Raw genomic sequence first — 15,942 nt, forward strand, 5'->3', positions numbered from 1 at the left:
CCTGAAGTAAAGTGAGTAGTGGAAAATAATCTTACTCAACAGTGGCAGTAAATCAATCATTTTGAGGAAAACATGAATAATTTACTCAGTATAAATAATTACTCGTTTTGTTTAAGCTAGCAATACAGCACACAAGCAGCCTGAACAACTGTTATAACTTGATACTCTAGAATGAATTTCTTCATTATTCCTTCAGTGGGAACTAAAAGGGCAACAATAACAAGCACTTACTGTGCTAGGCCCTATTTTAAGGACTCTATACATTTATTTCATTTACCCCATACAACAATGCTGTGAAGTAGATACTATCATTAAGTTCATTTCACAGATGAGGAAGCAGATGGTAAGTGACTAGTCCACACGTCCATGCAGTCAGTAAATGGTGGAGCACGGATTCACATCCAGGCTATCTGATTCCAGAGTCTGCACTCAGCTATTTTATTACAGAGCCTCTAGTGTTTTATTATATTATACTAAAGGGAAAAGCTAAGTGCTTAAACAGTAATGATAATAAATAAAAATGATAACAAATAAATTTTTAAAAATTATTTTTATCTGAATAAATTTTGAGCAGAAAAAAATTCTAAAGTTAATTTATAGATAATAATTAGCAACCAAAGTTATTAATAAATGATTCACAAACGTTTTGTTACTGGTCAAACAAAAAGTGAACTTAATCAATACTTTTTCCATAGTTGGTAAAATTATCCATGAGTACTGCAATATAACAGGAGCTCTCATCATGGTTCTTTGTTCAAAACAAAGTAGCTATTGAGGGGCTGGCATTATGGTGCAGTGTGTTAAGCCACTGCTTGAGATGTTAGCATCCCACATCAATGCTGGTTGAAGTCCTGGCTGCTCCACTTCTAATCCAGCTCTCTGCTAATGCACCTAGCAAATTCTGGAAGATGGCCTGAATGCTTGGGTCCCTATCACCCGCATTAAGAGACCCAGATGGAGTTTCAGGCTCATAGGTTTGGATTGGCCCAGCCTCGGTTTTTGTGGCCATTTGGGGGTACACATAGAAGATCTCTTGTCTCTCCCTCTCTGTATAACTCTGCCTTTCAAATCATAAACAAGTAAATCTTAACAAAAAATAAGAAGTAAAAACAAAGCATGTGATAGCATTGTGGTGTAGTGGGTAAAGCCACTGCCTGCAATGCAACAATCTCAGATGGGTACCAGTTCATGGCCCAGCTGTTCCACTTCTGATCCAGCTCTCTGCTAATGGCCTGGGAAAAGCAGTGGAAGATGGCCCTAATGCTTGGGCCCATGAACCTAAGTGGGAGAGCCTGGATTAAGTTCCTGGCTTCAGCCTGGTTCAGCTCTAACCATTGCGGCCAACTAGGGTAGAGATCCAGCAAATAGAAGATTGATCTCTCTCTCTCTCTCTCTCTGTAACCCTGACTTTCAAATAAATAAATACATACATAAAATCTTAACAGCAAAAAGAAAGTGGCTATTAAAATGAAAAATTGGAAAATATAGGCTTTTGATTTTTATTCCAATGATGGAGAGAAGCACTGATCATTATATACACATAAACATGTGTGTAAGGTATACATATGCATATATGTTCACTTTACAAAAAGGGGTGGGCATTTTGGGTCAGCATTTAAGATGCTTCTTGGAATCTCAACATTGTATATCAAAGTGTGTGGATTAGAGTACCAGCTCTGCTCTCCATTTCACCTCCTGTGAATGCAGATGCTGAGAGGTACCAGATGATGGCTCAAGTGGTTGAGTCCATGCTACCCAAATTGGAGACCTGGACTGAATTCCCAGCTCCTGGTTTGGGCTGGCCCATCCCCAGCTGTTGCTGGCATTTGGGAAATAAATCAGTGGTGGGAGATCACTCTGCTTGTCTGTCTTTCCATCTTTCTGTTTCTCTGTCTCTCAAATAAAATAAAAAATTAAAAATAAAAAAATTAAGAGGTTGACATATTATTAAAAATAAGTATTATGTAATTATTTAAAAAGCAGAGAAAATACTTAATTGAAAATTTAGGAAAAGCATCATTAACCAACGATTACTCACATACCTCATCTGGAAAAAGATGTAGCCGTTGCATCATTGTTCTTCTGTGAAGGTTTTTGGGCAGCATGCCATAAATAGCCAATTTTACAATCTGAAAAACAGGTATATCTAGGATTCAATAAGTAAATCGTGACTTGGCATAAAAAGAAAGCAAACATGATTAGAGAGATGGTGATGGAAACAGGTGGGCAAGATTCAACATGAATACATGAAAGAAATAGACTAAGTAAAAATGTGGAAGCAACAGAAAAAGAAGTTTTATTACTTTGTGCATAACTTTTTTTAAGTTCTAATGGCTTAATTTATTGTTTATTTAGAAAAATAACAAAAGAAAGAAATGAAAAATAACCTGTGTGTGCCAGTTTTAGATAGAATAATAAGAAATTCTCTAAGCATATATAAGAACCTGGGTTGGTGCTGTGGCATAGTGCGTGTAGCCACCCTACAGAACTGTCATCCTATGTGGATGCTGATTCAAGTCCCATCTGCTCCATTTTTGATCCAGCTCCTGCTAAGGGCCTGGGAAAGTAGTGGAAAATGTCCCAAGTGTTTGGGTCCCTGCACCCATATGGTAGAAGGGGAAGAAGCTCCTGGCTTCTGGCTTTGGATTGGCCCAGCTCCCAGCATTCCCGGGAGTGAACCAGCGCATGGAAGATCTCTCTCCTCTCTCTCTTCTCTTTCTCTCTAACTGTGCCTTTCAAATAAATAAATAAATAAGTATTAAAAACAAAAAACCTGTGACTCAAATAATCTATCACATACTGCTTAGAGCAGAATCGAAGGGACTTAATCGTTTCCTGCAGATGGGAGATCAGCCGTTTTTTAGTTCATAAACCTATGAGAAGCAAGTTTACAATAATGGTAATGACAAATATTAATTGAAAATTTATAGTATAGTTGGCCAGCGCCCCTAATCCTCTGCCTGCGGCACTGGCACTCTGGGTTCTAGTCCTGGCTGGGGTGCTGGTTCTGTCCAGGTTGCTCTTCTTCCAGTACAGCTCTCTGCTGTGGCCCGGGAAGGCAGTGGAGGATGGCCCAAGTGCATGGGCCCTGCACCGGCATGGGAGACCAGGAGGAAGCACCTGGCTCCTGGCTTCGGATTGTCGCAGTGCACCGGCCATAGCAGCCATTTGTGGGGTGAACCAACAGAAGGAAGACCTTTCTCCCTGTCTCTCTCTTTCTAACTCTGCCTGTCAAAAAAAAAAAAAAAAAAAAAAAAGGAAATTTATAGTATAGTGATCAGTAGATTTTTTAAAAAATCTTATCATGCTGTGAAGTAGGTTATAAATAGCTCTGATGGATAAGAAAACACACTTAGTGAATTAAAAGGAATTTCCCAATTTTATATGTCTAATAAATGGTGGTGCTGGAATTCAAACCAAGGAGTCTTACTCCCAGAACAGACCTATAGCACATGCTGGTATATGTTTGTTCACAGAAAAGACACAGTGAGCTCTGCATAAAAATACAGATAGAAATTTTGAAAGGTTAAATTGACTTTTATCACCTGCACTCATATTTCACGGGTGTAATTTTCACTAAAATAACAAGTTATTACATGAGCATTTCCTATTCCTTTTCTTCTCCCATCAAATCAGACTACAAAGTCTCACAAAGCTAATGGCTTACAGTATCTAGTTTCCATCTATTTCCTGTCCTAGTGCTGTTAAGACTTTATATTCTGGAGACTTTACATACTTGCCAGTGCAGACGTAAAATATTTCCACTATGGCAGAAATTTCTAGTGGACAGCACTGACTTAGATATCAGCATTTAAATTTTTTAACGTCTTCAAAGCTGTTAAGTAGTATCTGACATACCAAACCATTTATCATTTGTAAATAAGCCATTTGTAAATAAGCCATTACATCCTCTGATTATCATCTTAGTTGCATGGAGCTGCATTACAAGAGGGTTTCCTATCCTTTTTATTCTTCCATCAAATCAGACTATGACATCTACACACTAAAGTTATGTGAGTGAAGCAGGGTCACATGAGATTCGGTTTTCACAATTTAAAAAAATTCAATTGCATTTACTTAAATTACCACATTGGTACTTTAAAAATTTTCTCTATCAGAAAATGCAAACACTGCACTCAAGTTATGGAAAACTAGAAAATGTGAAAAATAGAGAGGAAAATAGACAGATATACAAATGAATGTAAAGAAAAAAAAGTGAAACGACATGCACATGTAAATAATCCTAGCAGTACAGAGTCCAGTGTAAATTTTTAGAAATTCAGAAAAGTGGAAAACATAGATATTGTTCAAAAATTTAAACACTTTCCTCATGTATGCCAGTATTGTGGTATAGCAGGTAAAGCTGATGCCTGCAAAGCCGGCATCCCATAAAGGAACTGGTTCACGTCTTGGCTGTTCCACTTCCAATCCAACTCCCTGCTAATCTCAAGAGAAAAGCAGTAGAAGATGGCTCAAGTGTTAGGGCCCCTACCACCCATGTGGGACACCTGGATGAAGCCTCTGGCTCTTGGCTTCAGCCTGCTCCAGCTCCAGCCATTGTGGCTACCTGGGGAGTGAACCAACAAATGGAAGACCTTTCTTCTATCTCTCTTTCCCTGTAACTCTGATTTTCAAATAAATAAGTAAATATTTTTAAAAAATCTGTAACCCAAGACATGTATATTTGTTTCATACAAAATAACTATTTCAACTAAAGGAAAGACAAAACCTAAGAGAAGAATTATGTTGGAAGAGAACAATAAGGGCAAAGAATCTCTTAAAGAATCTACAGGGATAAGGATAAGACAGGGATAAAGGACATAAGGAAAGGCTGGAAGCAATTTATTTGAAATCAGAATCTAAGTAACTATAAAAGTTTTTTGAAATATTCAATAAATATCACCTATTTATTAAATATATGCATTTTACAAATACTATTTTGATACTGTACTAATAATCAGAAATTTTCATTATGAAACAAATTCTCCTACAATTCAAGAACACACAAAGAACCTCCTTAGCAAGTTACATCCAATGGTAGAGACCTACTGCTCCAGAAAAAGTGTTTGAATGCAAATAAAATAACTTACTTCTTACTTAAAAAGATACTCATCCTCAAAATACAAGGTCAAAATTAAGTCTTAAAAAATTAAGATCTTGGGGCTGGCGCAGTGACGTTACAAGTAAAGCCACTTCTGCAGTGCCGGTTCAAGTCCTAGGCACTCTACTTCCTATCCAGCTCTCTGCTATGGCCTGGGAAAGCAAAATAAGATGGCCCAAGTCTTTGGGCCCTGCACCCGCCTGGGAAGACCCAGAGGAAGCTCCTGGCTCCTGGCTTTGGGTTGGTGCAGCTACAGCCATTGCAGCAAATTGGGGAGTGAACCAGCTGATGGAAGAACTCTCTCTTTGCCTCTCCTTCTCTCTCTGTGTAACTCTGACTTTCAAATAAATAAATCTTTAAAAAAAATTAAGATCTTTTAATGAGGTGATAATTCATATGGACTTAACTGCAATATTTTCTAAGACTTTATGAAACATTTTGTAATGCATTTCAATCTTTGATCATAAAACATAATCTGAAACTTGTGTAAAGGGTTTCCAATGACAAAGCCTTACTGAAAAAAAGGTGGACTACACTGCCTCCTAGTGTACAGTTGAAATATATCTGAATAAAACAAAATAATGCTTAGAAAACATTTAAAACAAAATGTTTTAACAGTTATGGTATATATCAACAGTAGCCATTATAACTTTTATAACATTATATGCAAACTATATTAATAGTCAAAATAGAATATCTGGAATGCAATAATCTAAAAACATATTAGTTATGAAACAGAACATTAAATACTTCCTAAGAAACAATCTCTAAGCATATTTTTTGAAAAACAGGCAGGAATTATATAAAATAAATAGAAATTTATTTATTTAAAATAAACCATCTGTATTTTTATGCAGAGCTCACTGTGTCTTTTCTGTGAACAAACATATACCAGCATGTGCTATAGGTCTGTTCTGGGAGTAAGACTCCTTGGTTTGAATTCCAGCACCACCACTTATTAGACATATAAAATTGGGAAATTCCTTTTAATTCACTAAGTGTGTTTTCTTATCCATCAGAGCTATTTATAACCTACTTCACAGCATGATAAGATTTTTAAAAAAAATGTACTGACCATTATACTATAAATTTTTCTTTTTTTTGACAGGCAGAGTTAGACAGTGAGAGTTAGTTAGACATCTAAATGGTAGATCAGTTCTTAATATAGCAAAATATCCCTCTCCTCTTTACTAAAAAAAAAAAAAAGAAAGGAAACTTAAGTACTATATTGAACAATGTTTACATACTGAAAATACATTTTTTTTTTTTTGACAGGCAGAGTGGACAGTGAGAGAGAGAGACAGAGAGAAAGGTCTTCCTTTTGCTGTTGGTTCACCCCCCAATGGCCGCAGTGGCCAGCGCATCATGCTGATCCGCAGCCAGGAGCCAGGTGCTTCTCCTGGTCTCCCATGTGGGTGCAGGGCCCAAGCACTTGGGCCATCCTCCACTGCCTTCCCGGGCCACAGCAGAGAGCTGGCCTGGAAGAGGAGCAACCGGGACAGAATCCAGTGCTCCAACAGGGACTAGAACCCGGTGTGTCGGCGCCACAGGCGGAGGATTAGCCTATTGAGCCGTGGTGCCAGCTGAAAATACATATTTTGAACATATTTTTACTTTAGTGAAATACGACATATTTGCTCATTTATGAATGTATTTATGTGAAAAAACTAAAACAATCCTCAATGATGAAAATGCTATCTATTCCCTGAGTATCAGTCAAAGTCTAGGTTTGTCAAGAGTTGAGTAAGGAAACATTAATTGTGAAACAGCAAGAAAAGAGGGTGTTTAGTCTGGTGGTTAAATTGCTCACTAGGACACCCTCATTCCATATGGGAGTGCCTTCGTTTGAGTCCTGGCTGGGCTCCTGACACCCAGATTCTTGCTACCCTGTACTCTGGGTCTCAGCAGGTGATGGCTCAAGTAATTGGATCTCTGCCACTCCTCTGGGAGTCCTGGATCACATTCTGGCTAGTGGCTTTGATCTAGCTTACCCTGGCCACCATGTATTCGGGAAGTGAACCACTGGAAAGGGGTTCTGTCTAGTTCTCTCGTTCTAAACAAACAAACAGCGGACTTTTTTTTTTTTTTAGCAGTACTGGAGACTAACAATATGGATCAGAATTTCAGTATATAACCCAAATGAGTAAGTAAATAAAGCCTCAAAAAAGGGAAAGAAGATTGTAATTGAAATTAGGAACTCAATAAAAATCAGATTAACCAGACAGAGAACTGGAACACAGATATAAAAGAATTACTTAGGATGCAGCACAGAGAAGGAAGCCATGAACAACCGAGAAGCAATGAATCATGCACAATGAAATGAGACTTCAGGAAATATAATCAGATTTCCAAAGGGAAAGAACAAAGAGGGAATAAAGAGAAGCAATATCAGAAGATATAAAATTTAATAAATTTCCAGAACTGAATACACCAATCCACAAACAAAATAAAGACTCTAAAAGAAACATATGAAAATGAAAGCCAAAGAAAAGATCTTAAAAGTATTCAGAAAGAAGTCACAACACAAATAATTAAACTAATATCCAACTTACATATACCAATAAGAGAATCTAAAATCTATTTGAATAAATTTCAAAAGGTGGAGAAAAAAATTTATTATCTGAAACTGTATACAGAGTAAAACTATCTTTTCAAGAATGAAAGCAGAAATACAGAAGGTAGTTTTAGATAAAAAGGTGAGTTAAGTATTAAGAGACTATTACTATGGCAGTAACAGTAGGAAGCACTACAAGGAGAAGGAAACCGAACCCAGAAGGCAGACTGAACTATAAGAAAGGACTGTCATCAAAGAAAATCATAAAAAATCATGGGGCTGGCATTGTGGTGCAGCAGGTAATGCTGCCGCCTGCAAAGCTGGCGTCCAGTACGGGCTATGGTTCTAGTCCAGCTGTTCTACTTCCAATCCAGCTCCCTGCTAATGGCCTGAGAAAAGCAGCAGAGGATGGGCATGGCCCCCTGTCAGCATGGAAGACCTGGAAGAAGCTCCTGGCTCCTGGCTTTGGCTTGGTGTAGCCCTGGTCATTAGGGCCACCTTGAGGGTGAACCACTGGATGGAAGACCTCTGTTTCACCCTTCTCCTTCTGTAACTCTGAATTTCAAATAAATAATACAAATCTTAAAATCATAAAAAATAACAGGACACAGCATTAAAAAGAATGTCTCACTGAAAAAAAATTAAAAAAAATCTTGAACAGAGAAAGCATATAGTTTAGGAGAAAGGGTGAGTACTAAACATCCTCTAAGAATCTTGATTTGCATTGAAGGAAGTTAAAGATATTAACTTCAGCCCTCCAACAAACTAGTTTAATCAATTCAAAGGAGGGCAGAAAACAGGAGGTGAAAGAAAATAAATCTATATATTGCTTACAATAATACAGGACTACCTGAGGATTTAACAATGGCAAATGATATACCAGGCTAACACTACTCAAAAGGTAGGTGGCAGACACAGTAATATCAGAAAAAAATAGACCTCAGAGTATAAAAAGCTTTACTGGAGACATAGGGCCAATACATACTGACCCTGGTCCACTCTTTAGGAAGGTATAACCCCAAACCTAAAACTTATACAAAACTTTCAAAATACTCAGAGCAAAAATTGACAGACCTATAAGCTCATACTTTTAATTCTATTTTTCCAAGAACTTTCTCAAGAACCCTTATACAAATCTCTCTCTCTACAAGACATTTTCACTAAATTCATCATATTTTAGGAAATTATGTAGGTATCAAGAAATTAAAAAGACCAGAATTCTTCTAAATGTGAATTACAATAGTCAATAAAGATAAAACTGAATAATGAAAATAATACTTATCAAAGTTTACATAATATAGCTTAGATGAAGCATTTGTAACCTTGAATACTAGCTACATTAGAAAAGAGGGGAGATTAAAAAAAATAACTGAATCAATCTTTCCTTGGATGATAAATAAAAAAATACAGACTTACTGCCACTGGATCCTTCTGGTGAAGTTCAGCAGCTGTTACTTGTCTAAATCCACCTGGGTAACTGTTAAAAGGAGCAAGACATTAGAACTGTATTATTTTTAAAAAAGTTAATTTATTTACTTACTTAAAAGACACAAAGGGGGAGAGACAGACATAGAGCGATTTTCCATTCACTGGTTCACTTTCCAAATGCTTGGACCAGCTGGGGCGGGGCCAGACTGAAGCCAGAAGCCAGAAACTTCACACAAGTCTTCATGTGGGTAGCAGAAACTCAACACCTGAGCTACCATTTGATGCTTCTGTGGATGCAGTAGAAGGAAGCTGGATTGGAAGCAAAGGTAGAACTCATTCCCACTTTGATATGGGCTGCATGTGTCCCAAGCTGCAACTTAACCTGCTATGCCACAATACCCACTGAGTACTATCTTCTTAAACTGATTATTCTTTTGTAATAAGAAAACCATATTAATAACTTATACTCTTTTTCAAAACTATGCTGCTTATTAATGACTTAAAAATTATACATGGGGCCAACATTGTGGCACAGTGGGTTAAGTTGTCGCTTGACGACATCGGCATCTCATAATGGAGCACCAGTTTGAGTTTTAGCTTCTCTGCTTCTGATCCAGTTCCCTGGTACTGTCTGGGAAGGTGTCTGGGAAGGCAGCATTAAATGGCTCAAGTACTTGGGCCCCGCCACTCACACAGGAGATTCAGATGTAGTTTTAGGCTCCAGCCATGCAAGCCCTGGCTGCTGCAGCCATTTAGGGAGTAAACCAACAGATGGAAGATTCTTTCTCTCTCCCTCCTTCTCTTTCTGTCAAATAAACAAAGAAACAAATAAATCTTTTTTTAAAAAAACAGATTTAAAAAATATCACATAGTAACCTATTATTTGAAATGCCATTCTCTTAAGTAGTCAATGATAATGCCTTCATAAAAAGTTTTATACCTTTACAAATTCTTAGCATAACTATTTTTAGATATGAATTTTCATTCGTTCAGACATACGTTTATAATAGGATAGCATATCAATGCCTGGCCTGTGGGGAGCAATCTGGACTGGACTGAGTTACTGGAATTAAGACTTATTCTATGCATCTGCTCTCCCACAATATGGCGCTGGGAGAGAAGTAAACAGCTTCCGCACAGCTGCCTCCAGTTCAGCTAATAAACTGTAGGACTTGCTCCTGATTGGAGGAGAGCAGCGTACTCGGCGTGTGGGCAGCCGAGTTAGGATTGGCGGAGGAGGACTATAAAGGAGGAGAGAGACGGCATGCACCAGGAACATCTAAGGGGAACATCTAGCTGAAGGAACACCTGTGCAGCCCCCGGGAAGAGCCGGCCGGCGGTGTGCCGCTCCCCTGCGGAAGTGGGGAATGTGGCCAGGGGGAACTGCCCTTCCACGGAGGTGGAAGGGATAGTAGCCAACTCGGGAAGAACCAGCAGCAAACCCGGGGAGGGCCGAGCAGACGAAAGAACAGCGCAGGGTCCTGTGTCGTTCCTCCACGAAGAGGGGGAGCGACACTGGCCAGATTAGACAAACTGTATAAACTAGGGATGAGGTCTGGAGAACATAGTTGCAGATCACTTGTTCTCAAGTCAAGTTCACACTATAAAGAGATAATGATCCTGTTTTCTCTTAACAGTTGTTAGCAGGTCATTAAGGTATACAATGACCCTAAGTAATAAAATATTTTTCTGAGTTCAAATCCAACATTATATATAAAATGGATAAACTGGAAATTTAAAAAAAGTTAGTGGATGGGCACTTGGTGAAGTGGTTAAGACGCTGCTTGGGATGCCCATATCTCATATAGGAGTGCATGGGTCTGAGTCTGGCCTTGTGAGTCCAGTTTCCTGCTGATGTGTACCCTGGGAGGCAGAGTCAAGTACTTCAGTCCCTGCCACCCATGTGGGAGACCTGGACTGAAACCAGTCTCCTGGTTTCACCCTGGCCCAGTTCCTGATGTTGTGAGCACTTGGAAGTGAACCAGAAGGTAACACAACTCTTTTTTTTTTGTCTGTCTCTGTCTCTCTGTGCTTTTCAAATAAATATTTTATTTCTTTTTTCAAAAATTTTATTTAAGCTATACAAGTTTCATGTATTTCATATACACAGATTTGGGAACATAGTGACACTTTCTCCACTTCCCTCCCTCCCAACCATGTTCCATCTCTTCGTCCTCCTGCCTTACATTTTTAAAAAAATGGTATAGTATTGAAGACACTTTAATAACTCAAATACTCCAAATCCAGCTCTGGAATCTTGACTTTCTCAGTGACTCCTGGTACTAACAGGGAAGTTGTTTTACCCATCCATCATCCATGTATGGTTTTAACTTAGAGTTAAAAAAAAAAAGTCAAACTCTGCCACATCTACCTCACACAATTTCTGAGCAAAATTAGAAAGTGTGCATGAAAGGGCTTATGATATTGAAAACAGAAACAGTACACAGAAGGAGGTTTTATTATCCTGAATAGATGAACAAAATTTTAAATGATTTTTTGGAAAGGGTGAAATAATATTGGAAAGCTACTGGATTCTGCAAGAAAAATGTAAGGTTATCTAACTGTGATTCTTCTCATAAATTCTTTCCACAGAGTTTTAAAACATTTTAAAGATGATTAAAGTACCAGATTTTAATAATAAAACTTAAGGAACCAAATTTAGAAGTTTGCTGAGAAAGATGGGTAACCATCAAACTGATACTCTTTTGTTTAATGGAATTTCAGTTTTAGAAAAATAAATTTCTGTCAAGTCTTCTATTCCTGTACTGTTTCTCTGTATGGAAAAAAAAAAACTATTATGCTACAGGTTGTTTTTCTATTTTTAACATTGAGATGGCAAATTCTAAAGTATAATACCACTTACGCTATATTTGAGAGGTTTGGACTATTCTGAAGGATTTGGAAAACTAATGTAAAATTCTAAGAAAGGAAATAACTTGAGTAATACAATATTCAGTTGATTTTTTACTAGTGAAGAAATGACTGCATTTCCTTGTCCAGTATGAAATAACTGGATGTCGTAAGAGAAAATTTGTTTTAAATGCTAGCTGAGAATTTAAATTATTAAATTAATGCAATAAACACTGAACTGACTGTGTACTACGCTGGGTTTTTGGAATGTACAGATAAATATGACAGAATCTTGTCCTCAAGAAAAATGACTAAATACTGTTGATACAGCCAGAAGTAAGCTGCACCTTCAATTAATGCTAGCATATTTTAAGTGAATAAACAGTTGGATGTAAAAGTTTAAGGTGCATGTATGTCCCACTCACCCAACTCCTAAAAAATGAGAAGTGAATGTTTTCGAAATATGTGGACCAAAAAGGAGTTTATGAGATTGGAAGACAGAAACAAACACAAAGCAAAAAAGCAAATTTAATCATAAAAATTAAAGAGGGTAAAGGACATTATGAAGAAAATTCATTAAAAGTAAAATATGAAGTAGTGGATCAATATTCTTGATAATGTTTACAGAAAGTGATAAGGAAAGCACAGAGATCTCATTATTATGCAAATACAAGCAATCAGATGCTCATCAAAGCAGAACTGCTCTGTTAAACTATTGTATTAATGTGAAAAATAATAGGAAAAATAATGCAAAACATTTTCACAATTATGTTGTGTCCTAGGATGACATTCTAATATGTTTAAGCAACAATAAACTGATATTTGAAAATGCCTATTAAAAGACCTACAAGTGATCATTTTTTTGATTCTGAAATTCATTTTTTCATGAGATTTTCATTTCAAAAAATAGAGCAATGATTAATTATGATAAATTATATTATACAGTACTACATAGTGACCAAAAGTAAAACTTACAAAAGGCTTCTCTAAAAGTTTTATATTAAAGAAAATAAATAAATAAATAAAAAAGGCCAGCGCTGTGGCTCACTTGGCTAATCCTCTGCCTGTGGCACCGGCACCCAGGGTTCTAGTCCCGGTTGGGGTGCCGGGTACTAGTTCCAGTTGCTCCTCTTCCAGTACAGCTCTCTGCTGTGGCCTGGGAAGGCAGTGGAGGATGGCCCAAGTGCGTGGGTCCCTGCACCCGCATGGGAGACCAGGAGGAAGCACCTGGCTCCTGGCTTCGGATCGGCGCAGTGCTGGCCGTGGCAGCTATTGGGGAGTGAACCAACGGAAGGAAGACCTTTCTCTCTGTCTCTCTCTTACTGTCTATTTAACTCTCTCTCTGTCTCTCTCACTGTCTAACTCTGCCTGTCAAAAAAAAAAAAAAAAGAATTTTATATTAAATGAAAAAGGATATGAACTTTTATATTTAAATGTGAAGCCATGAGATCAGAGATGAACTTTATTTCCTTCTTTACACTTTCCTGTTTCTTCTAATATTAGCATGCATTAAAATTTTCATAATTTTCAAAGTTAATTTTTTTAAAGATTTATTTATTTATTTGAAAGGCAGAGCTACAGAGAGGCAGAGGCAGAGAGAGAGAGAGAGAGAGAAAGGTTTTCCATCCACTCCCCAGATGGCCACAAGGGCCAGAGCTGCGCCAATCTGAAGCCGGGAGCCAGAAGCTTCCTCCGGGTATCCCATGTGGGTGCAGGAACCCAAGGACATGGCCATCTTCTGTTTTCCCAGGCCATAGCACAGAGCTGCATTGGAACTGGAGCAGCCAGGACTCAAACCAGTGCCCATATGGGATGCCAGCATTGCAGGTGGAGGCTTTACCAGCTATGCCACAGCACTGGACCCCAAAGATAAATTTTGATAAATAATTGTAATGCAGTGTTATGAGCCTAATAAAGTCATATATCCAAGGTCTAAGTGGAAAGCCAGCAGAAATAGAAAAAACAGAAAATAGTTACCGCAATACTTGATGAGAACATGCGTATTATTATCATTATTATATAGCATCAGTAAAATCAACATTTTCAAAATACCAACTTTTAACTTTTTTTTAATAAACAGTAACACTCATAGTATTCTTACAGTAATATATTATAACTTCCATTTTCCTTGACAAAGGTATTTTTCTCTTACCCAGTATGTGAGGAGTATACTTTTTGTTCCCATTTGTTTCCAGAAAATGCAATGTGTCTTGTGTTCATTATGACAACATGATCCCCACAGTCACCTAAATTGAAAAAAAAAGATTTTATATGAAAAAAAAATCGTAAGAAATAAATGTCCTTATTTATAAAACTTATCAAAGTTCATAAAATATACTAAAAAATAAAAAGGAAGTTACAGTACAACATTAAAAAAACTTTGAATAGACTTCTCTCTCTCTTTTTTTTTATATAACTTTATATAAATATAGAAAGAACTGGCTGGCCATTTGGAAAATCTCAACCCTATAAAGTGAAATTTAATAAAGATTCCAACAACAATACACTTCAAAAGGGAGATTCCTTTATTCCTATTACTCTTCCCATTAGTAATTATACTTTACATAAAATCATTTATTTAAGTATGTTTAAATTTCTGATACAAATTTTCCCTTAAAAAGAGTCAAAAAAATGAAAACAATATGCATATAGATGTAACAAAAAGTAGGTTTGATTAACTAAGTAAATTGAAAACAAATATGATACATTATAATTGATTATTCTTTTCATATTTAGAGAACAATAGAGCACTATGACCTTAGGCTTAACTATTGCCTCAAGGCCTTTGCAAATCACATTTAGCTAGCTTAAGTTGAAACTGCCACTCTCAAATATAACTAGAAATACATTTGACAGATGACCTGAAAACCAAAATATATTTATAGCATTAATTTTCTACTGAAAGATACCCCTAAATTTGGTTGTTCATACAAAAACAAACCAAAAAGTCAACAAGTAATTTTTTTTTAAAGATTTATTCATTTATTTGAAAGGCAGAGTTACAGAGAGAGGAGAGATCTTCCATCTGCTGGTTCATTTCCCAAATAGCTGTGGGGCTCCCACATGGGTGCAGGGGCCCAAGTATATGGGCCATCTTCTGCTGCTTTCCCAGGCACAATACCAAGGAGCCGGATCAGAAGTGGAGAGCCCAGGACTTGTACCAGCACTCATATGGGATGCTGGTATTGCAGGCAGAGGCTTACTCCACTGTGTCGCAATGCCAGCCCCAACATCTAAGTTTTCATATGAATCATCAGGCATGACAAAATCAAGGACAGTTCTCAGTCCTGCAGCCTGGGTGTTTTGACCCATATTCTCCTTTAAGCCATAACTCACAGGTTTTCCTCAAATTTGTCCAGGAGGAGAAGTTAACATTTATTCGTATCTTCCTTAGGCAAGGAAGTGAGCAAGGAAATTTATTTTCACTTTCTAACACTGAGCATGTTACAACTAACCTGTCAGATTGACTTTGTTGTACTCTCTGTCTCCCACCACTAAGATTTTTTTGAATCAGATAACACATTAAAATGGCTAAATTATATGGCTGGTATGTGGTGAAGTCAAGTTTCAAATCCAACTCTTAGAACTGTTACTCTTTTTACCACTCTGGTCAGTAAGAAGGGATGCGTGTAATGCCATGTGGAGCCAATGGTACCACTCAATAGTCAATCACACCACCTTTTCTGCCTGCTTCTAAAATCTCAGAAATCCTTCTTAACATGCTGGGAAACATGCTAGGAGAGAGTGAAAGTGGTTTGTATTGGCACTTCACCACGTACCAGTTCCTCAGGTATTCAAAGAGACCTACAGATAGGATAAAATTTTCTAGCCTTATTTCTGAGCCCTTTCCCATGCCATGGTATGTGCCAGATAAGCCATACCACTTGCTATTTTTCATCATCCCTATTCAACACGCACATACACACACACACACACACACACAGGCATGCTTAAACACATTCTCCAGTCTTTAATTTTGGTCTTTGTTCCTTCCACAAGGAATGCTCTT

General features: G+C 37.5%; 1 protein-coding gene across 5 annotated transcripts in view; it reads right to left on the bottom strand.

Annotated features, from left to right (window-relative positions):
- Positions 1 to 15,942, bottom strand: part of MRPL13 (mitochondrial ribosomal protein L13) — a 42,166-nt gene that overhangs the window by 18,744 nt on the left and 7,480 nt on the right. For 4 of the 5 annotated variants that reach the window (XR_016235921.1, XR_016235922.1, XM_002710754.5 and 1 more), the window contains exons 3-5: positions 14,086 to 14,179; positions 9,072 to 9,132; positions 2,043 to 2,129 (exon numbers count right to left, since the gene is read on the bottom strand). Coding sequence is in view for 2 of the 5 variants with exons in the window: in XM_002710754.5 (XP_002710800.1) it covers positions 2,043 to 2,129; positions 9,072 to 9,132; positions 14,086 to 14,179 (242 nt within the window). In the remaining 3 variants the exon portion in view is untranslated. Of the gene's footprint in view, positions 1 to 2,042; positions 2,147 to 9,071; positions 9,133 to 14,085; positions 14,180 to 15,942 lie in introns of all 5 variants that reach the window. The other variant, XR_016235923.1, reaches the window with a different exon arrangement.

This window comes from Oryctolagus cuniculus, chromosome 6 (assembly GCF_051225735.1).
Source record: "Oryctolagus cuniculus isolate XC-2025 breed Fujian yellow rabbit chromosome 6, ASM5122573v1, whole genome shotgun sequence".
NCBI classification, from domain to species: Eukaryota; Metazoa; Chordata; class Mammalia; order Lagomorpha; family Leporidae; genus Oryctolagus; species Oryctolagus cuniculus.